The 26,053-nt window shown below is 19.0% G+C and overlaps 1 protein-coding gene across 3 annotated transcripts in view; it reads right to left on the minus strand.

The window, feature by feature from the left end:
* Window positions 1-1,861: 1,861 nt before the first annotated feature.
* The window catches only part of LOC411502 (SPARC-related modular calcium-binding protein 1), a 37,155-nt gene continuing 12,963 nt past the window's right edge, over window positions 1,862-26,053 (minus strand). Inside the window, exons 2-10 of one of the 3 annotated variants that reach the window (XM_026441603.1) lie at window positions 11,779-11,938; window positions 10,257-10,631; window positions 9,422-9,646; window positions 4,958-5,038; window positions 3,404-3,484; window positions 2,795-3,028; window positions 2,507-2,679; window positions 2,226-2,391; window positions 1,862-2,102 (exon numbers count right to left, since the gene is read on the minus strand). In XM_026441603.1, the coding sequence (XP_026297388.1) occupies window positions 2,014-2,102; window positions 2,226-2,391; window positions 2,507-2,679; window positions 2,795-3,028; window positions 3,404-3,484; window positions 4,958-5,038; window positions 9,422-9,646; window positions 10,257-10,631; window positions 11,779-11,938 (1,584 nt within the window). In that variant the 3' untranslated portion in view covers window positions 1,862-2,013. The remainder of the gene's footprint in view (window positions 2,103-2,225; window positions 2,392-2,506; window positions 2,680-2,794; window positions 3,029-3,403; window positions 3,485-4,957; window positions 5,039-9,421; window positions 9,647-10,256; window positions 10,632-11,778; window positions 11,939-26,053) is intronic. The other 2 variants (XM_026441604.1, XM_026441605.1) reach the window with 2 other exon arrangements.

Consider the following 26,053-nt stretch of genomic DNA (forward strand, 5'->3'; position numbering starts at 1 on the left):
AATTTTGTACAAGTAGAAACAGTCTTCTATTTTAAACCTTATTTCTATAAATATTCAAACTTATAATTTATAATTTTTCAATTATTTATGCATTATATTTTACAAAATAATCTAATATTTCTCAATATTTATAACAAGAAAAAGAAATTTTATATACATTCTTAATTCAACTTTAGTTGTATTATACATTAGAATATATGAAACATCTTAAAATATACTCATTTAAAATTTTACATAAATACAACATTGTGATACAATTATAAAATAATATAAGATTATAACTATAAATTGCTGATAAATTAAATAATTAAAACAAATAATTAAAAATTATATTTAAGATAAAAATATTAAAATTGTTATTCCAAAAATTAGTTCACCAAGTATATGTTATCAAGAAAAAAATTTATTTTAGTAAACAAATTTTAACTTTATCACAATCTTTGAGTATGTTATATAGTTTATAATTATATAATAAGAAAAATATATAAAAGAAATATTAAAACATATACAAATCTCAAATTAACTAAATTTAAATTAAAAAATTTAAAAAATTACTATACTATTCACACAACAAAGAATGTGATTAATGGCGCAATCAGCAATTTTACATTCATTTTATTACATTAATATCTATCTATCTTTGTCATGAAAAAGCAATGCATCTAAATAAAAAAAATTCAGAATATGTACATAATTATATGCCCATAATACTTTGTTATTTTTTATTCTATATATATAGAATATATATAAAATATATATAGAATATAGAATATATCTACTTTTTATATACTATATATATAAAATTGTAATATATATATATATATATATATATATATTTGTAAAAAAATAAATATCGTTTAGAATTTATTTTTCAAATTTAAACAATTTAATTTTATCGTATTAATATATAACAAAATCGCTCTAAATGATTTCTTAACAAATTTAAAAAAAATGTATTCATATTATTTTAGATATATAAAATAAAAAGTATTAAAAGATATATAAAATAAAAAGAAACAGACTTTTTTCGTAATAAATTTTTTAACATATATTTAATTATATTGTGTTAAAATTTTAATCATATATCTAAAAATAAATAATTTTTAAATAAATATATTTTTAGTTATGAAAATTGGCTAGATGAATTAATAACATAAACAAATAATGCATTACAGTATTAATTAAATGATCATCCTCTCTCATTTTATCTAATGTAAAATTAAATTATTTATTTATTTATTTGAAAAATAAGTCTCATTCAACATTTTTTCACGTGAATTTTTATGATATTGCTAGTATTATACGTATTGATATCTAAAATCTGATTTTTTAAAAAACGTCCCATTTTTTATAAACATTATACAGATATGTTATAAATATAAGATAAACATATAAATATATATTTATATAATATGGATATGGAGTATTATTGAAGTGAATATAATATAACATATATATAAATCAAAACAAGATAAATCTATATGAAAAAATAAATTGAAAACAAGAAATTGTTTTATACGGAATTTCGTTTTCAAATAAATCAATATTGAAAAATCCATAATATTGATAAAATTCATGTACACAAAATTAATTGTAAGTTAATCTTAAATATATATGTATTTAACAAATTTTCAACATTGATTTATTTAAAAATAAAACTTTGTATAAAAAAATATCATTCTATATTTTCGACTTATTTTTTTATATAGATTTATTTTTTTTTTAACTTACATTATCATTTCAGTAATATCTTGAACATATCTATATACATATAATATTATTATTATATTCAAATTACTAATTATTAATATCTTTCTAAAAAATACAGAAATATAAACTATATTAAAAATAAAATAATGTGATATTTATCACTAAATATAAAAATACAAATAAATTTCTTTTAACACAGCAACTAGCTTTTTTTGAAAGTTCCAAGTTGCACTATATGTTCATTCATATGATTATTATACATATCAATGAAATATCAAACATATATTTTTATCACATATATTTTTAATCATCATCATTTTTAAGAAATTGATCCAGAGGATTCGGGCCCATTCTCTTCGGTTTATTCGTTGATACTATTTCTGTACTTTCAGCTGTAATATTTTAATATATTTAATATATATAATAATAGATTTGAATACAATAATTTTAACTGATGAAAAAAAAAAAATATATAAAATTTTAAGAATTTGCATATTTATATTAAAAATAATTACATGTTGTAGTACGTTGAGCATTTAGACAACTGAACCATTCCGTCATGCTAATTTTTCTATCATTATTAATATCACAATATCTTGGAAGTCTTTTACCACATCTTTGAAGTTGTCTATTATTCGCTACCATTGAGCGAAAACTTTTCCATTCTTTTCTTTCTAAAACCTGAAAAAAATATAAATATATATCAATATTTTATCTAAATATTTTTTTTGTCAAATTGATTTTTATGATTTTTATATAATATATAAACTTATTAGAAAATATTTATTATCCTTACTTTATTTTTATTTTTATCAAGCATGACGAAATGCCAAGTTGCTATTTGTTCCTCTTTAGAAGCTTGCCATTTAGCTGTTGTTTCATCTGAATCAGTGCCAGAAGCCTTCATCTTTTTATGCATCAAATCCATTAAATCACGTAGAAACAATTGTTTTTTTTGTTCAGGACAACCTATATATTATATAATATTTATAAATTAATAAATTTTTGTTGAAATAAATATATAATAAAACAAAATATATATTATAGAAACATATACTATATACATTAAAATATGATTAATTACCTTTCATAGGCCTAGTAGGAATAGGTACTGGATTACAATTTGGAGTATGATTTTTGGAAGATGTTCCAGGTATTGGTTTGCCAGTATCTTGATATACACACCAACAATAACCTGAATAACATTGGACTCTGTGGTATCTTCCATCAGGTGTACATGCAGGTACATAAAATTTCTCCTGAGAATGTTGCCTCTCATCTTCTAATACAGATCGTCTATCCGTTAAACAGTCGTTTGCTATAAATTTCATATTTATATTTTATCTTTTATATTATATATTTCTTTCACATTGACATTTTATTTATTTCTTAGTATAGAAGTTTTACAATAATTAAAAAAAAAAAAAATAAGTAAAGTAATAAAAAATAATAAAGATGACTAACAAATTATTTAATTTTTTTATTATATATTTTTTGCATTGGAATTGTTATGAAATTTAATAAATTATATAATATAATTTTATTTTTTAATCATGATTTTCTAAATTTGAAAAACTATGTCAAAATATACACCAATTTAAAAATTTAAAAGAAATTGTATTTTTAATTTTAAATTTTAAAAAGATATTAACAATTGCTTTTATGAAGAAAAAATATGTAAAAATTTATTTACCATCATTATCTTCTTTCGTATCGATTGGATCATCATTAAATGCTGGTCGAGAATGCATTGAGGGAGGATTACCTTTCAACACTGTGAAAACAAGAAAAAATAGCATTACTATCATATTTTCATTTTATTTATAATTTTTACTCATAACATATTAATATAGTACAATATACTTATAATATATGATTATAATTGGCCCATTCACCGAAAATTTAAGATTAATATCAATCATTATGTATAAAAACAAAAATTTTTTTCTTCTTTTTAAAAATTACTACGTTTTTATAAAGTACGAAATGTTTTATTTTTTTATGAAAAAGTCTTTTTTGTACAATCTATTTGAATGTTTTGTATGATTTGTTAATACAATGGTTAATTTGAAATTTATATTTATACTAGAATAATTTATGATATTGCACACTATTTTTAAAATAATTTTGAGAAAAATTATCATTCGTAATAAAATTTATACACAAATGCATACATTTTTTTCATATATTTTTTATCTTTTTTTTTTATTTAGAAACCATGTGTCATATTAAAATAATAAATATATTTTATAAATATCAAAATATATTTTGTTATTTTTAAAAAATTTTTTTTACAAAATTATGCAAATTAATATAAAATATAAAAATATATTTATATAATTATAAATAAAATAATAATATATTTAAAATATAAATAATATACTATTTATAAAAGAAAAATGATTATAGAAAATTTTTATCAAAAATCAATAAATAAAAATTTATATCTATAAAAAAAAAACTTTGCTATGATGATTTTAAGTAAATTTATTATTTTTTTTAAAATAATACGAATAAACTTAAATAATTCATTAAATTGACTTTTTTTTTTAAATAAATAGATATAATTTTTAATTATATCATAAATATAAGAAATACAAAAGAAAATAATTTGTTAAAATAAATCTGTTACAGGGATATGTATAGATTTTTTCAAATAATTTTATTAAGATAAAATATTAGATATTTTTTAATTTAAATTCAAACATTGAAAATAAAATATTATCTTTTTAAAATTGATCAATCTATATAATAGAATCCTATTATTATTATTACTTATTATTTCGTATCAATCTTTTCTTAAGAATTAAATGTGGCAATAAAATTTTATGATTCAATTTTACATTGTTATAATATATGATTCATTTTATATTATTATTATATATAATAAGTAAAACAATTTTTTAAAAACTTAACAATATTTATAAATTTTTTTCGTAAATTTCTTTCATTCCATACATATAAGGCAACTTTCTCAAAGTTTTCTAATTATTTCAAAAAATATATCGTATATCCAAATGTTTTGTTACATTTCATAATAAACAAAAATAAATAATAAAAAGAAAAATTAAAAGAAAATATTAATTGTATTAAATAATATAAATATATGTATATTTATATGATAAGAAATTTACAAGGATCCCCATAACAGGTGAATAAATAACACTGCTAAAGGAAAATATATAAGAAAAAAACTAATGCAAAAAATGATATGCTGACTATTTTGATGTGCAGAACTAGGACTCACCTTGGTCCATGACCCGAGTCCTCTGCGCCTCAGGGACCTCGGGGCGCTCGTCTGCAGGGTTCAGCGACAAGAACAAACGTACTAAATGATAACAATGATGTCACTCAGCCGACCGGCCTTACCTATATGTACAATGTTTTTTGTCATTCGCGCATCGCAGGTTTTACTAGCAGAGCAGCGAGCAGTGGCGAACATCGAATAGGATGATCACTAATTGTAACAATTGTCAGGCAGCATTTTTTCTTTCACTTTTTCTTTCTTTCACCCTCTCTAGTGTGTATCCCAAACACATTCCAGAGTTCTTGCATGTAAATAAATCTATATTTACATATGTAATTTTTTTTTCTAATGAAAATGTTTTGTTTACTTTGTCTATAGCAATTTGTGATTTCTGCAGTTCATGCATTGACATGTCATTAATAAAAACTATGTACATATTATACATATTATACAGGATATACAATTATGTTAAGAGACATGCATTTGGAGAAAATGTTTGAAAATAACTATTAATGACAATTTTTAAATAAATTTTTAAATAAATATTTTTAAATAGAGAAAATAATATAAATATATAATTAAATTCTAAAAATTTAAACTTCTAAAATTACAAATTTGGAGAATAATAGAAATCAAGAACTCTAAAAATTTAAAACTGGAAAAAATAGCATTATATATAAAAAATTTTAAAACTCTTCAAGAGTTTCAAAAGCAATCGAAGAATTTTAATATATTATTTAATTTTTTTAGATCCTAATAATAATTTATAATTTATAAAGATGTACAGTTTATAATTGTAGGATTATAAATTTTAAAGTTCTAAGATTTTGCAAAATTTTGAAAATTTTGAGATTATAAATCTTTTTTAAATATTTATTTTTTGTATATATATATATATGTTATATAATATGAGTATTCAACAGAGAAATTGTATTTGGAAATTATTATTAAAAACTTAATGTAATTTAATGATCAAAATTTTCTCCAAATATAGTTCTAATATTTTTTTACAATTTATACACATTAATTAAACGCCTCAGTTTGAGGAATCAATAAGTGCATGCTCATTCATGCGTAAAATATTATTTTATAATGTATTAAAAGAGTAATAAATCATTTTAATTTAATTTTATTTTTTTTTATAATATATATATGTAATGAGAAAAATGAAGTAGCATGTATATAGAATTGGAAAGTAAAAGAATCATATTATACAAAATTACCGATAATTGAAAGTTATAAAATTCTATTATTTTTAGTTATATGAATGAATATTAAGGAGTTTCTAGGCTAAAGACTAATAATAGGTATTTAACATGCAATTTGCAACAATTCTAAATCGATCAATTTATATATATATATATATATATATATATATATATATATATATATATATATATATATATATATATATTTCTATTCTAATATTTTATACTGATGTAAATTATCTGCTTAAACAGAAAATAGAATACATTTATTCTATTTGCATAGACGGAAAGAAGCAGGATTTAAAGCAGCGTTCAATATTAAAATAGATAAAGTTTTGTAACACTTATTCTTATATTGTTTTAATATTATTAAAAATAGTAAATGAAGTAATATTTATAATATAATAGCGAAATTTTATAAGTTATAATTTATAAATTTTTTATAATCATATTTAAATTTTTTTACATGTCAATTAAAAATTTGATAATAAAGTTAGTAAAATTCTGTAAGTAAGTCTTATAAATTTAAAATAATTAATGTAAAATTATAAAATTTATCAATTTTAACTTTCATTATTAAATGATAAATTTTTATACAAAAAAGTCGATAATCTAAGAAATTAGAAATAATGATATATGTAATAATATTCAATGTTTTATTATACATAAGAAAATAAGCATTGATTCTTTTTGAGAGAGAATTTCACGTGATGAGCTCGACAGATAGTTTGAAATAGTAATTATTGTAAATGCGTAGGTGCAAATTTACGAAGCAAAGTATGAGGGCAGTTATTCTCATAGGCTAACCGCGAGTATAAAGCATATACACGAGGTCAATTGCTTCAATTTCATAGTAGCCAGTGTGGGCAAACTTCCGGCAGGATTCACGAATGTTAAGCGGATCCGAGTGTAGAAGACGGCCCTTGGCCTGCGCGACATCCTGTCCAGGCCACCGTTTGTAATTTATACCACGATTTAGATGCCGAGACAACGATCTTCCGGTATTATCATCAAACGACGTACAATAATTAACAGGCATTGCAATAATTTTATTTATTGCCGGATCCAAGAATTTATAAATACTTGTGAAATGTATTTCTTGAATTTTGCCTATATTCCTCTTTAAAATGAATGATAAATAAAAGAAAAATCAAGAAAATTCAATTTTTAATAGTTTTAATAATTTAATATTTGTATTATGGAAATACCATGTTTTATATATTTATAAAAACGAAATAGTATCTTATTAATATATATATTTATTTTATTTTAGTGATAATATTAAATAAAATAATTATATTTAATATAATAAATAAAATAATATTTAAATCTATATATCTATAAATCTAGTATATCTATTTCTATATTGAAGATGGGTTTTTATAATCTTTTTTAATAAAATATTATATATATATATATATATATATATATTTCATATTATATATGTTTATATATATTTAACCTCTAATAGTTTAATTTGTCAGTATATTTAATTATTATGTCATTAAGCATCATAAAAAAAATAATAACAAAAAAAAATATTTTATTATATTAATTTATTTTAAAAAAAAATGCTTTAATATAGTGAAACTGTCAACAATTATGGACGTAATTTATATCTAAATATTTTAGAAACCCTTTACGATCCAATACTTTTATATTTTAACTATCATTAAATTTTTCCCTTTATTTAGTATATTTTTTTCTATCAAAATAATAATGCATAAATTAAATTGATTAAGTCAAGTTCAATCATAAAAATAATTGATACTATATATTGTTTTAAATTATATTAATTCAAACATAATTTCAAAAAAAATAAAGAAAATTATCGTGAATAAATATTCCTACCTGTATAAATTCATTTTACAAATAATTAATTTTAATGCATACTGGCTAAATTATTTTTTTTTATAAATATAAGAAATAATTTTTTTTTTTAATAAATTCATTCTTTATAAAGATGAATACTGCTGGAATATCGATAAAATGCTACATAAAAATTCGCTGTTATATTTATTATTGAATAAATTATATTAAGTAAAAGATATTTTGTTTGATTCATAAAATAAATAATAAATTGTCCATTGTTCAATAATTTAACTAAAGCAATATAATATGATAAATTAGTATTTAATTTTAATTATTACATATTTTTTTAATTCTTTTTTCATTTCTTATTTTTTTTCTAAAATGTAATGAAAAGAAAAAATTCAGAATTTAATATGGATTTATAAATTATGTATGTTTAAAAGCAACTCAATAGCCTTTACCCAGGAAATAAGAAAAAAAAGTATCATGCGCAGTAATTGGTTGATTGCAATGGCACGCGAGTAGATTAACGCGAATAGATTAAATAATTACATTAAATAATATTAAATGCAGATAGTGATATTAATCCCAATTTACTATCGCAATAAAAAGCCTGTCCAAGTATTTATGCTCTTTTAGTTTTATAATTATTTACAAAGTTGAATAAATCTTATTTATCATATATATAATATATATAAAAATTAATATCATGCTTCAAATTTTTATATAAAAAACGATTTTAGATCCTTTTTTTATAATACATATAAAGCAACGTGTAATGAAATTTTGAAAGAATTTTTTTTTAATTTTCTCTTTTTTTTTCTTGTATATATATATATATAAAATTATATAGAATAATTCAAAATTTCGAATAATTATGATAGTTATATATTGAATATATATATTCTTATTTTTTAAATAAAAATAAAAAATTCTCTTAAATTTTGCATACTTTCAATGAAATTTTTTTAATTATTTATAACAAAATAATTTTTTTTTAAAAAAGAGAGTCATAATACTCGTTTTAACTTTTAGAATGAATCGAAGTAATGAAGAAATCTTAGAACAGATCTTTTGTGGCGCAACAGCGTGGCGCCACTTCGCAAATATCAACGAGTTCAAAACTGATTTATGCAATCTCCACTATAACCTTGAGAACTTCAAGCCTACTCAGAAAAAGATGTTAATAATATTTGTAATTCAAATAGAGCAATTTTGAGTTCAAATATTATTTTATATGAAAATCTCTAGAAAAATAATAAAGAAGATAAATATTATATTAATTGTAAATATATTTTTTTCATTAATGATCATTTAATTTCGATGAAAGGAAAGAAAATCGTTGAATCGTGCAAGTGAAACCGAAAAGATCGAATCGAGAAAAAGTCTTCTAAAATTTTTTTTTTTATTATATGAAATGCATATATATCACATTTAAACTTACGAGTGAAGTCGTTCGCAAGACAGGCACCCCATTCTTGCCTGGAAAGTTTCAAATCTCGATTTAGGTCGCATGTGCGGGCGAACGTGCGAGCACATTTCTTCGGTTTTACTGCCTTCTTCGCTAGCCTTCTCAATTCTTTATATTCCGTTCTATCCAAATAGCCATCGCTATTTTTATCCAATGTAATGAATTTCCATGATAATACTCGTTCTACATTTTTATCGCCTATTTGTAAAATATTAATAATAAAATTAGATTTAATAAGAAAATATAATAAGAAATAAACAAAAAACAAAAACAAATTGAAAGATGAATAGTTTAAAATTACAATATGCAATAGCATTCAGAAAAGCTTCAAAATATTAAAAAAATACTAGATTAAAAATATTAGATTATCAAAATATTTTATGATAACTTCTAGAAAGACAAGAAAAAAAGATTCTAAGTACAATATTTTCATTATATCAATATTTCATTATAGAATGAAGTAACAAAATTACAATTATATTTAATTTATATATGTTATAATTTTTATATTCAATTTTAATATTCAATTAATTTTTATTTAATAATAAATTAATTATTTCATTTAATAATAAAAAAAATATAGATATTCAAAAAATAAAAATAAAAAAAAAATATTATATATTGGAATTGCATAATTAACGACACAATCAAATGTTTTAACAAGATTTAATAATTTTTTATAAGAATATTTGATTTTTTCAATAAGAATATGTGGAATATATCGAAAATATTTCTAATACTTTCATTAAAAACATTTAAACTTTAGAAAAACATAACATATATTTTCCTATATATTATATTCTCTTACCATCGGAAGAAATATTTGTTCGCCTATACTCGATTTTGAAATTTTCTATCAAGTTTCCGTTAAATTTGGATTTTTCTGTCCGATCACATGTATTCCTATGCTTACTGCTATATTGTCTTCGTTGTTTCCAATTCGGCGAACGTCTTCGTTGTCCACTTTTAGTGGACGCAGAAGATCTGGGACCGAGTTTTTTTATGCATCTTGGTCTTTCGTTTCTTACTGAGGTATCAGGGAGCGGTCTGCCCTGTGGTGTCACACACCAACAATACCCGGTTTCCTCGTGACATTGCACCGGTGCATAAGTGCCATCCGAACGACAGATTGGTCGTGCACTTGGTCTAGCAGTCAATCTTGCGGAGAAGCACGCTGGTGTCTCTAAATGAACAAATTCAATTAATATTTTAAATTCTTATTAGATTTTATAATTTTTTATTTTTAATGAACATTTTGAAACAGAAAAAACTTTTAAAATATAAATAATTTTATAATTTTAATTTTTAAAACAGAAACAAAAAAAAAAGTAAGAAAAAGTATATTCTATCTTTAAAATTTTTAATTTTTAATAAAATTTTAATATTTGATCATAAATTTTAATTTTATGATAAATTCATAAAATTAAATATATAAAACAGAAAGTTTATTTATGTTTATGTGTTTATCGTTTAAAAACTTTCGAACAGTAAATCGTGGAATCACAAAATATGTCTCAATTCATTATATTTAACTAATGTAGATGAATGACTATTTTCAACCTTATATTCTTTTTTTCTCGAATTATGAATTAACTAATTTTACGATTCAATTTCACACGTAATTTATATTTTGATTTTATCTTTTTAAGAAATATAATTCTCTATGAATGATTTATGAATAATTGAACTAAAATTGATTTAAAATTTCTTTCCTGCAAATATCAATTTTTTTCAGGGAATCATTGGAAATCGAAATCTAAATTTCGAATGAAATCAAGCAATAAAACTAATATTAATACAGTAATAAATTTAAATTAATATATATTAAATATATATATTATATAATATATATTAATATATATTAAATTAATATATATTATTAATAGCTCAATTCTTTTCAATTTTTAAAAAAATATTTATTATATTTTAAAACTTTTAAAGAAAAATATATTTCGATTTTTTATAATATTTTATAATGATTTAAAATTCTTTCTCTTTCTTTTTCTTTTTCTTTATTCATAAAAGATGATATAAAAGAATTATATTTTTTCAGAAAAAAATTAGAAAATAAATGCTCTTTTAATGTAATTGTTTAATTATTTTAAATATTAGATTTAAAAATAAAAATGTAAAATTTTAATAGAATTTTAAATTTCAATTGGAATTATAATTTTTAATTTTAATTTTAATTTTTAATAATCATTCGAAAATTTTTCTGATATAATCAGAAAATATAATCAAAAAATAACGATAAAAATCAAAGATCAAAAGATAAAATATTATAAATATATAATCATAAATATAATTACGAGAAAAATGCATCATCCTACCTGGACAAGGGCCAGTATGTTTGATAAGAATAGACATGCCTTGACACTGCTTCGAGATGACCCGACAGTGACTCGAATACGTAACACCGTCACTCCCACATACCGGTGTACTTGCACCATCACTCATTGTACATTCAGCTATCCTTTTCCTGCACTCTTCCTAAAATACAATCCATATATAATGCATACAAGATATAAGTTAAAATGTTGTTGTTGATTGATGTTATTAATTAAATAATATTGTAATAATTTTTTTTAATTCAATTAAAAATTAATTTAATCAAAATTCTTTATTGATTAAAATTTATTTTAATTTTAATTTTTATTAAGTAAATCCATATTAAAAATATTAAAAAACGTTGTTATTATAATTAATAATATTTAAGAAATAAATATTTAAGAATCTATAGATTAAAAAAATAATTTGATTTAAAAATTTATTGAAAATAAATTATTGAAAATGATAGAAATTTTTTTAAATTAAAATAGATTCTATATTTATTGTTGTGGTCAGTTGTTAGATGATTTGTGAAAAAGATAAATTATCATCGATATATCTATAGAAAATATATATATATTTTTTAATTTTTTGATCTCGAGAATTCTACGAAATTATTAAAAAAATTTGTCTTAATATCAAAGGATTAATTATTCCTGTTAAATAATAATATGAAATTAACAATAAGTATAAAAAGTATATATATAACAAAATCATATTTCTTATTTATATCATGTTTTTAAACTTTTTATGCACTTATGTACAATGATTAATCATTATGAATCATTTTATAAAAACATTTAAATATAATCAATAATTTTTATGACTTCTGTTTAAGTAATCAAAAAAAAATGAAAATTAAAATTGACTGGACATTTCATAAAATGACTAATTGTTTCACGATTTTCCTTATAACATCAACATTAACATTATTTAAAATTCTAGGAAAATTGCTAAGACATTTACGCTCTCTTTCATGATCTCTTACATATAAATGAGAATCGCATTTCTGACAACTATAATTGATATATTATATTATATTATTTTGAAAAAAAATTTATAACAATATACTTTTATAGACAAAATTAAATTTATTATTTTCAATAAATAGCCAAGAATTTTTAATGATAAAATAAATAAGAATGAAAGAAAATTTATATATAATTTAATAGAATTTATTTCAAATAACATGATTCAATACAAATATCTAGGTGAAAAATCCTAAATCGGAAATTCTCTTTATTTATGGAACAAAGACATCTTTAATAGGCGTCTCTATATGAAGAAGAGATTTCAAATCCATTAGAAGAGCCTGGATCATTACGTCATACATTACGTGGAATGTAAAATTCAATTTATGATTGTGAATATATGATCCTGTCAGTAATTATCTTCGTTAAAATGATAAATATATTGGCGAGAAATGCATTACTAATTATTATCTGTAAAATATTATCGTCATCTACGTTGTCATTTGCCACATGCCTTTCGCACATTGCACTTGAATAAATCATTCATAATGTAAAAACATGAGGTACGATCGCATAAATTATTTTGAGTACATCCTAATTCAATTATCTTCAACAGTTTTATGATAATATAGAAATCCGATGATATATACAGACAAATATATAGAGAAAAAATAAAATGAATTTCTAGAAAAAAAAAAAAAAACTTAATTATAATCTTATTTTTCAAGTTTTTTTTTTAATAATTTTCAAGTTTACTAATTCATATTGTTAATTATTAAATTGATATTTAAGCAATATATTGTCAAAGAAGATTTTGTTATGAGTTTTCAAATCTTATAATGAATACATATCTTTTTAAAAAATATTATTTGTACTTCTCTGATAATTTAATTTATAAAAGCTATCATTAGAAAAAAAAATATTAAAATAATATTTGCTGGGGTAAACTTTTATTCATGATTACTTTTAACACTTATTTTATTTTTTGATAATTTTTTGATTAAATAGATACATACTTTTATGTATGTACTTTCAAATGATTTTAAATCATGTAGATTTTAAATCAATAATATTTTTTATTTAAGTCAATAAGAAAATATTGCGATTAAGAAATTTGAATAATTTTTTCATGTATTAATCACAAAATAATAAAATAATGAATTATCAAAAATTAATAAAAATGTTATATTATATTATATTAGACATTATATTATAAATATAAATATATACATTTAAAATAGTAAGTACATAAAGATTAATTAAATTAATATTTATTAATATTTACTTAAAATCAATTTATTCATTAATTGACTTATTAAAAATATAAATATAATTTAAGCAAATAAAAAACTGACAATTAGTCGAAAAGCGAGATACGATATATAGTATTATAGTACCAAAAAAAAAAATTATCCGATATTTAAAGCCCATCAGTTTCTAATAGAATTTTTTAGAAACTAAGAGATATTGATCAATAAAGATAATTCTGTAGCATTCGAACATCAGGCACCGGCGTTTTTCGAGAATCCATTGAGCTGTGTGCATATAATGCAATGTAATATATGCATAATAGGTAGAGTGCAATACGTAGCATAGAATAATCCGGACTACGCATTGAATGCTAACATGAGCGAGAAACGTGCGTAGGAATGATTGTATGCTTGGCGCCACCGCAAACATGGTTCGAGAAAACGACGCACGAGATTATCAAATTGTATTATAATAATGTCTCTAATTGTTGTAAATTGTTTTTCTTTCTCTTTCTTTATTTTTGTTTTTTGTTTTTTTTCTTTTCATTTTTATTACAATTGCCATATGAGCCATTCTTGTATAAATTTTAATTTTCTTTTTTGTCCTTAAAAATTAATAAGAATAATTAAAAAAAATTTTTATATAATAAATATATTTTTATTTAATATTAATATAAATATAAATGAATAAATATAAATATAATATATAATGAAGAATATATAATGTATATATAAAAAAATAAAACAGTTAATATATTCGTGGATCAAAATCAAAAAATCAAAATAAACATAAAAATTATATAATATATTATTTATTAATTATAAATAATTTAATTTTGCATCAAATTAAATGAAATACGAAAAGTGACAACTATAAGAGAGACAGAATCATCTCATTTTATTTCTATCTCATTTCTAACACATTTATAATTTAATAAATTTAGAATTGATCCTCTTAGATGTTGTACAAATATATTATTTATACATTTTATTATATTTATATTAATATATTAAATATCTTAATATATTAAATTAAGAAATTAAAAAGCATATCAAATTACAAAATTTATATTTTTTATGCTATCATGTTTATTACAAAATTTTCAACTGTAACTTTAATTTTAATATATAAATATAATTATTATATAACTTCATTTTCTATAAAAATTATAAATAAATTTATTGAACTTTTTTGATATACATATAATAGAACATAAATAATTTTTAATTATTTTTAAGTTTCAAATAATTTTTTCTTCTAAAATTATTGTTACTTAAAAATATATAAATTTTAAAACGATTATAACATATTCAGATTAAAGTATTCGGAATATTATTATAAATTATTTTTATACAAAATATAATAAATCGAAATATGTTTTTTTACAAAGCACTGTAAAATTTTTAATTTCTCAAAAAAAAAAATTGTAATAAATATTAGAATCGTTTAGATTTTCATCATTTATTGTAATTTTAAATATAAATCTATACATTAATTTAATATTTTTATCTTCATTTTTTTCATTATTTAAATGTGTTAATATATATAATATAATAATTTTAAATATTTCATTTTTTTTTAATAATATAAATTTTATGTAATGCAATCTTTTCTGGTAAAAATCTTTTTCTTAAGATTTTATTCTAAAATCATCTTTTGTACGTAAACTTATCATTTGATTTATAATCTAATATTTTTTCTTTATCATACATCTAAAAAAAATGATTCAATGTCAATTATTTTCTTTGTAGAATTAATAAATGCAATTATTATTATTTGTTTTATAATCTTTTAATATTTTTGAATTTGTTCAACAAATTCGATAATTTTTTGGATGTTATATGAAAGATTTTGTTTTTACTAATAATATTAATTTTTTAATTAAAATATATTACAATTTCTCTTTAAAATAAAATTTAAAACAAAACTATTAACTTGTATTTTTGACTCAATATTTTTTCTTATGTCTTTAATTATTTTTAAGAAAAACTGATATAAATTCTATATATGAATTGTTAATTAATTTTAAAAAATTTTATTTTATTTTTCGTGATTTCTCATCTTATATGACAATAGTTACCAAGTTAAATTTTGAATAATGAAAATTTTATTGTAAATAGTTTAAAACAAATATATTCATCATAGTGTTTACAACAATCAAATAATTCAAAAAATATTTGCAAATTTCTTATGCATTCTTTACATTATTTAATTTACATTATGATATAAAAATGTAAAAATAAAGATTATATATTTTTTATGTAATATTTCTGAAATTATTAAGAATTAATATAATAGATAATATTTGCCATAATATTTATAATCACATTTATACATATATTTTCCATAATTAGAGATTAAAGATTAAAAACAAAACAACTAGATAAAACAGAATATCAATATTTCTCTTAAATAAAATCTACAAATGATATCGTATTTATGAGTGTAAAAGTATTCTTAGCATTTTATGATTAATTACAATCACTTTTTATGTCTATCAAAGGCGAATTTTAAAGTTTAAAAATTAATACAGTATAATAACTATTTATCAAACTTGGTATTGAAAATCCTAGCAATAAATAAAAGATTATGCAATGCATTCTGTATTTCTATAGTATGATGGTTTAAAAATCCATTTAAGTATATATAGGGTATCTCAAAATTAACGCAAGATTTGAATTTGCTGCCATTTTTGCATTAAGTTGTTGGCAACCCTGAAAAAAGAACAGTTTGACAGCTGAGAGTTTAGAGTTAATAAAATGGAGCGTTATACGACACAACAACGTATCTGCAACAATCTTGAACAATACTTTAAAAATAATAAAAGTTTGGCGGCCGCAGTTCGAAAATTTTATACAAAATATTCACACACATTTTCACTTTGATGGCTTTGTTAATCGTCAAAATTGCCGTGTTTGCGGTTCGAAGAACCCACATGTGATTAGCGAAAAACAAATGCATCCACAACGTGTCACTGTTTGGTGCGGATTTTGGGCAGAAGGCATCATTCTTTTTTGAGAATGAGGCTAGTCAAGCAGCAACTGTTAATGGTGCTCGATATCGCGACATGATAACTTCTGCCGAAATTGAATTGAATATTAATGTGACTAATATGTGGTTTCAATAAGAATGCCACATGCCATACAACCAATGAAACAATTCAATTACTGCATGAGACATTTCTCTCGTTTCGGTGATCAGAATTGACCCCCTAGATCATATGATTTAACACTATTAGATTTCTTCTTATGGAGTTATTTGAAGTCAAAAGTCTATGTTAACAATCTCATAACCACACGTGCCCACAAGAGGAAATTAAACGCTGCATTAACGAAATTCAGCCACAATTATGCAGAAAGATCATGAAAAATTTCGACGAAAGGGTGCGTATGTGCCAGCAAAGCTGTGGAGTCATTTTCCCGATGTGTTATTCCATAAATAACCCTATCCTATATACTTTATGATTCACTTAAAAAATAAATATCTAAAGATTAAAAACTCTCTTTTATATTTAATTCAAATCTTGCGTTAATTTTGGGACACCCTTTATACATATCGTGTCTGTTATATATATATATATATATATATATATATATATATATATATATATATATATTCAATAGAGCCCTGAATCTGAATTGATCCTCATAATTTTTTAAATTTATTACTTTATATATCATAGTGCCTGTTCATTATTTGTAGCTTGAATATGCCTCATTTGATAGTCTTCGATATTTTTTGTTGATAGAACAATCATAGCATGAACTTGCATAAATATATTTAACTATATCTCGTATAGAATAGTATTTTTTAGTAACGAATAGCACTTGACGCGAAGATTGCACTATATAATGTCTATTGTCAATCATCGTTAAATTTTGATTATAATATTTAAAAACAATATTTGACAATTGAATAGGATAAATCGTTTAAATTATCTTTTTTTCTTTTTTCTTTATTCTTTATTCAAAAATTTGATATTGTAATAATTAAGTTTTTTTAATTTTAATTAAATAATTTTCGATTTCGAATTAATATATTTATCTCGAACAATTCTCGGACATAATCTCCACATACGGAATGAATATGGAATAGATTTATATATAGTTGTGTGTAAATGGATCTTTAATTGATTTTGTCTAAAGTAAAATATAAATATTAAACTTTTTCTGAAATACTTCATATATATATGGGTTTATTTTTTTATAGATAAGAAGAAATATAGAAATGGAAATACTTTTTCTAGTACATATTTATTTTTTCTTAAAATTATTTAAAAAAATCATGTTTGTTGGGATTTAATGATACATAAAAATTGTATTAGTTTGAAAAAAAAAGATAATTTATTATTCATTTGTTTATAAAAAACTTGTCTATCTAACTCTAGGTTTTTTATGATAATATTTTTCGTTTATTATATTTTTAATTGTTATATTATATTTTTAATTATTATAAATTATTATTTTATTTTCTTTTTAAATCTTTTTAATTTTGATAGTTTATTATAATATATAATAAAAAAACTATATATGCTTATTGAAATTATGTATATTTATTAAAAAATTATTATAATATTAATATAAAATTATTAAAATATTATAAAAATATAAAAATACATGATATTATTTCTTTAATTTAATAAAATATATAATATTTATATTCTTTATTTTCTTTATTTTTATCCATTAAAGAATTTTTATCAGTTTTTTGACTTCTTTACTTCTTTATATGATCGTATTTTAAATTATTAAAAAAAAAAAAACAAAAAATATATGAACACATATTTAAATAGATACATAAAATAAGTTAATTATTAATTATAAATTAGATAATTCTAGATTTATGAATATTTTTATAATGTTCTATAAATTATTTCATTTATTTATAAAAATAAAAATAATATAAATCGTACATTTTAATACTAAAATGTATAATATATATGTATGTATAATATTAAAATGCTATTTAATAAAAATTTTAACATAAAATATTTTTTTCCTCACATAAAATATCATAAATTATTAGAAAAATATACGTATACAAAGAACATATTAAGAGTTTTTGTTGAATCTAATTTAGATAATTTTTTGAAAAAAAAATTTAATTTCTTTATTATATAATTATATAAAAAAATGTATATAATTATATAATTTATATAGTTATATATTAATTATATATTATATATTTATATTTTTATTATTTTATATATGTTTCTATTTTCTTCTCACGATAAATTATTTAATTATTATACATATAAATAAGTTATTTAGAAAAATACATTTAAATGACATCTATATGATATAAATAAAATAATAAATTAATTAAAAAAGTAATTATTTATACTGATGATTTGACATTATAGCGATAACAATCTATTATCTTAATTCGTAATTTTTTCTTTTAAATATTTTATTTAGTGTATATATATTTTATAATATATATGTAAAATGATAGAAAATTGAAAAAATGAATATAAAATGAAAAAACTTTATGAATTTATCTCTGCAGATATTAAATATTAAAATCTGTTTAAATTTTTTTATGAATATTTATTGAATTTGAATAAAAAAAATTAAAAAAACAAAAGAGAATAAAAAGAGAAAATCTATATATATCAAAATTATATACATCATAATATATATATCAGAATAGATTAGAATTGAATTTTAAATCTTCGAAAAGAAGAAAGTTAGAATTAATTAATTCATACATATCTTAATATAGTTGAATATTAACTTTCATGAATAACTGAACATATAATGAAATAAATAATGAAAATTAAATGAATCTGGGTTATTAATATAAGTCATCTTACTATCATATTCGTGTTTCGATTTATAAGATTTATAATCGGTTGCAATCATTGAAAAATATTAAATATACAATTCTATAATGAAAAATTTTTGCAAATTAAAATGATAAAGTTTAACATATTTAAAACTTCAACTAAATTAATATTTATTAATTATTATAATTATTATATAATAATTATTATATAATATTTAGTAATTAGATTAATAAAATTTCTACTTTTTTATCATTCTGCATTATAAAAGATATGAAAACTTTTTGTTTTAATATTGCAAATATTTGTTATACATTATTTTGACATATTAATAAAACTTAATAAAATTATTTAATGAAAATATTTTTGCATAATTTTTTTGAATAAGATTTTTAATTATAATAAGAATAAAAACACATATAAAAATTATACATTACAATAATATTTATATATTATATATAACAATATTATATATAATATATTATATATAACAATATAATTTTTAATAAATTCCTTTCTTTCTATTAAACCAACATCAAAAGAAATATCAAATGATTTGTCAATGCCTCTGATTGTAAGTTTTCAATTTATTAAAAATACTAATTCGTTGAAAATTTAAATTCCATTATAAATATCAATTAATAAGTCATTTTTCATAACTCTTTGATTAATCTGATTATTTTATCGAATCGAAAATAACATTCATATTAGATTATGAGAAATTTATTTTAAATAATAATTGAAAAAGAATTATTTCAAATAACATTATTTATTATTTGATAAATAAAATATTTCATTAATGTTATTTATTTTGATTTCTTTTGAGACTAATGAAATGACATATTTTAATTTAATTTTTAACAGAATTATAGAATTATTTATAGTATTATATTTTATTTTCCTATTTTTTAATATTATTGATATTTAATATTATTAAAGCTTATTAGAGTAGAAAATTAAGCTTAAAATTGCAAATATATTTATTTATTTTAATAAAATATTTTCTGAAATATTTATGTTAATTTAAAAATAAATTATTTCTCAAATAATTTTAAAAAATAATTTTAAATTAAATAATATAATTTTATATATATATATTTTATTATATGCCCAGTAAAATATATAAATTTAATTAATTCACAATGATATAACAGAATGATTCTATATGGATCGCTGAAAATTTGTAAATAAAAATGCATGCAAAAATAATTTTGAAATTTAAAATTAAATTTTTTTTTTATTATCATATACTATTCATCGCAAAAATAAAAAATATCAAAAAAACCATGAGTCGCAATTTAAAAAAAAATATTAAATTTTTATTCATTTTCATTAGTTTTCGAATTCATTTCATAATTTATTTATATTTTTCGATCAATTGGAAAGAAAGAAACATCTATTATGATATTTAGATAAAACTTATTTATATATTATATTTATATATTATATATTTCATATTGTAAGATATTGAATAACAGATATAAGATGTTATGTCAATGTCAGATATAAGAAAAACATCTAAGGGGTCACAATAGTATCAGCAGACCATAATTAGTACTTTCTCTTTTTTTATAGCTAATAAATAATAAAGTAGAAATATATTTGGAGAAAAAAAAATTACATTCAAAAAAAGAATGAAATATCTTCATATATAGAAATAGTATATAGAATAAATTTATTTCATTTTACTATTATATTTATTATTTTATTCATTATACTATTATATTTATTATTTTATTCATTGTACTATTATATTTATTATTTTATTCATTTTATTATTATACTTATTTCCATGCTTTTTACTTATATTTTTAACAAAACTTTAACTTTTTAACAAAATATCTTTGTTTAAAATTATTAATTTTTTTCTTTCTATCTTTTTTTTTTTTATTCTTTGTTATTTAAACAATATCGAATTCGTATAAAATTCTGTAAACATTAAATAAATATGCATGAACTCAAACGATGAGTTTAAATTAATAGTTCACACGAAACTGAAACTTATTTTATTATTTCCAATGTTATGTCAGTCACTGATTTATCCATCAATTGAATTATAATATAAAAACTTTTAAAAATCCAGGTTTGATCTCAAATGGCGAAAAAGGAAAGAAAAAAAATAGAATAGTAGATTTTGTATATCTGTGCCACAACAAATGTTATTTTTATTGCAATTGAAGAATATAAATAAAATATGTGTAGTTTATATATTTATATATATGATAAAATCATCATTCACTTTTGACATTTCTATTTTAACATTCCATTTTATCAATGATTAGAATACCAAGTTACATATTATCAACATAATGCATGATAAATTCTATAGAGATGCTCAAGTTAAATAAAAATATATATGTATAGTATTTAATAATTTAATAATAATTCAATAAATTTAGAATTAGATATAAGATTAATAATATTTATAATATTAAATTGGTAATATTTATAAATTTTGTATATAAATACATAATATTTACATAATATAAAATGTAATATTTATATAAACATTATATTAATATTATAAATTTAATATTATAATTTGTAAAAATGTTTAATAATAAATAAAACAACATATGTTTATGCAATATAATTTACGTAATATAAATATATATTATGAATTATAATATATAATATAATAAATATATATAAATATATAAATTAATATATATAATTATATAAATTAATATTTAAAAAATTCTAATTATGGAATTTATTAACGGAATTCGTTACAGAATTCATTAAGAAAATATTTAAAAGTAGCATTTGTTTTTAAAATTCTAAAACAAGCTAGTAATGCTTGATTTCGTGCTACTGTATTTTCACATGTAATTTGTTTAATGATAAACTAATATTTTTATGTATGCCAGTAAAATTATTCACGATTTATGAAGAAATTAATTACTAGAGAGAAATCGTAATTTTTGTGTTTAATTATGTTGTTTATCTACTTAACAAGCATGTTATATCAAAAAGAGAAAAGAAAAAAGAAAGAAAGAAAATATCACAAAATTGATATTATATCTGCAAACAAAATAGGTTTTTCGATGTATTATCACTTGCATCAAGACAATTTTCTTTTGGCAGAAAATAAATTTTAAAACCTATCAATTATTTCAAATTATATATTTATCTAATTTTTTTTACTATTAATGAAAATAACATTGATTCAATACTTAAAGCAATAATTAGAAAGCAGTAATTAAATAAAAATAAAATCTCACATTTTTTTATTGAAATTGATATTTTTTTTGAAAATTTATTGAAATTTCCATAAAATTATTTTATTAAATAATTAAATATTCATAAAATAAATTAAAAATATTTAAAAAACGGAATAATATTCCCGTAAAAAGACTAATAATTTTAATTCAATGTTTATAAATTTATAATTTCATAAAATTTAAAAAGCATTATTATAGTTAATTATTAAATAAGGGACATTATGATATTTTAACTGTAATTATAACTATAATTCGCAAAAAAAAACAAATTATGTATAATAGTCTATCAATACTAGAATAAAATTTTTAAAAGTCCTCAGTATTTAAAATATTTTGAGGATTTTTTTTCTTTTATAAGATGTTTATTATAATATAAAACTTTTTAAATACTTTCAATAATTTTAAAAAAAATATTTCGAACAAAATTTAATCAATTTTCAATTACGAATTGCAATATTTACGATTATCAAAAAAAATTTTTTTTAATAAAAAATCATTGATTTTTTTAAATGACATAATAATAAATTTTTGATTTCATATATAATTTGTACTTTATGATTTATATATATATTATAGCTCATATCAAAACAAATTCAATAATAAACCATATAGATATGTAAGAAGATAAATCGTAAAATAAAATTTTTTTTATTTTAAAAATTTTTTAAATTTCATTGGTGCTTTCTTTTTTTAATGTTTTAAAAAAATAATAGTGCTTATTTTGTTTATTGATTAATTCAATACTATACGACAATAAATATCACAGAACAATTAACTTCCATAATTACTTATTGCATTTATTGTCAGTTTATAAAATGTATATAATATGTAATAATATCTATATATCTAGAGTAATATCTATATATTTAGAGTTTTATATATTTCACAAAACTGATTATGTAAACAACAATTTTCAATAAATTTAAATTAATTTTGTTTTAATAGAACCGGTTTATTAATAAGAAACGAAAAATCTTCATAGAACATTCATGAACTTGAGTTTGATTATTTCTATTAATATCTATTAATATCGAATCGTCAATCTTATATGTATATGTATATGAAATTGTATTAACTTATTCGGATAATTTGTAGCGAAATTGAGGAGAAATTTAAAGATATATTAAACATTATATAAAATTAGCACTTAAATGATTAATAGATTAAGTAATTAAATAACTTTATTAAAAATGATATTTTTTCTTTTTTAATGAATTTCTTCAAAGTTCTATATTTATAAAATTATAATCTGCATATTTATCGATATATAAAAATCATACATTAATTTTTCGATTATATGTAAAGATTGAATGGAAATAAAATTGAAAAATTTATTTCATAAAACATATCAACAATTATTTTAATCAAAAAATGATATCTATATAAATTCAAGTTTTTATTGATATTTCATTTAAATTTTTCCAATATGACTTTAAAAAAACTATTTTTCTACTTATTTTATTACTAAATAATTCATATAGATTATATAAGAAGCTCATTTTAATTATTCAAATAGTAAAAGTGAAATTGGAAATTTTTCATTTTAAAATTATAACATAAAGTTCATTTTAATATTCAAGCAGTAATGAAAAATTAAAAAAAAAAACTTTTCTTTAATATATTATGTTGTAATTTTACTCGAAATGTATCATTGATTGAAAAATTATTATTGAATATTGAGAAAAATTAGAGCATTAATGATTTGGTAATTCGATTTTAATTAAAATATAAGTTAAGTAAATAATTAAATTGTTATCTTTATTTAAGATAAATAAATACATAAAAACTTATATTATATTTATATTATATAATAATTACTTGTTTTGTGCTTTTTAATTTTGTGCTTTTTTTTAATTAAATAAATAAACTAAAATAATTTAAAATAAATTATTTATTCGAATAAAATAATAAAAATATAAAAAAATTTATATTCAACATAAAGAAGATACTTTAAATATCCGCATTATGTTAAATGTCAATGCTATTTAGATATATTAGGATGTTAAAATATGTTATTTCGTTCAATTATATTAACCAATTATTATAATATATTAATAAAATTTATAGTACATTATAGATATAATTATAGATTTTGCTAAGAATTTACTAAGAATTTCGGAAAATTTATATCTAGTACTAAATAACATTTCATGATCTTTTAAAATTATATAAAAAAGTTTCATGTTAATCAAATATCATTATAATGTTAATTATTTTGATGTTTAATATTATTAATTTATAAACAAAACAGAAGAAAAAAACATTATATTTTTTTAAGAGAAATCTTAAATATCTGACATTTTTCCTGTTTCATTTGTCTTTTCTTCACGTAGCCTCAAAATAATTTATCTATATATTTATTATATTACATTTATTATATTTATATTTATTATATTACATTTATTACATTTATATTCAATTCATATTTCATATAAAACAAAATAAAAAATAATAACAAAATATGATATAATTGGCTTATGACTGGCCTCAAATTTTTTTTTATTTTTTTTCTTATTCTTATACACACAATAATCGCCATCAAATAATCAAATAATCAAATAAACATTTATTTAATTCATTTAATTATCTTAATTCTATCTAATCTAACTACAACCAAACTACAATAAAAAAAAGAAAAATTTATGAAAAATAATGATAATAATTTTTAAATAATGATAAACAAATAGATGACATTTTGTTTATCTATCAACTATGGATGTTAATTAAAATAGTTTTCTTCTTTAATTTTTAGTGCATAGAAACAGTTCGTGTCTAATGATACCAGTTGTTAATTATCAAGGCACGTCTCGACAGCGTCATCGTCATTGACACGCGCGCCTATTATCGATCCACATTTTCCGTGGTAGTTACTATTAATTGTAAGTTCGTGATCAAATATCACGAATACAATAATTCATCAAGAATGTGTTATTCTTTTATTTTTCTTTTTTTCTCGTAAGTAACTCCAATTCTATTTAAGGAATTATAAAATACTAAGAAAATGAAATGTGAAAAAAAAAATATTGCACGAATAAAAAATATTTTT

The sequence above is a fragment of the Apis mellifera genome, linkage group LG7, assembly GCF_003254395.2.
Source record: "Apis mellifera strain DH4 linkage group LG7, Amel_HAv3.1, whole genome shotgun sequence".
NCBI lineage: Eukaryota > Metazoa > Arthropoda > Insecta > Hymenoptera > Apidae > Apis > Apis mellifera.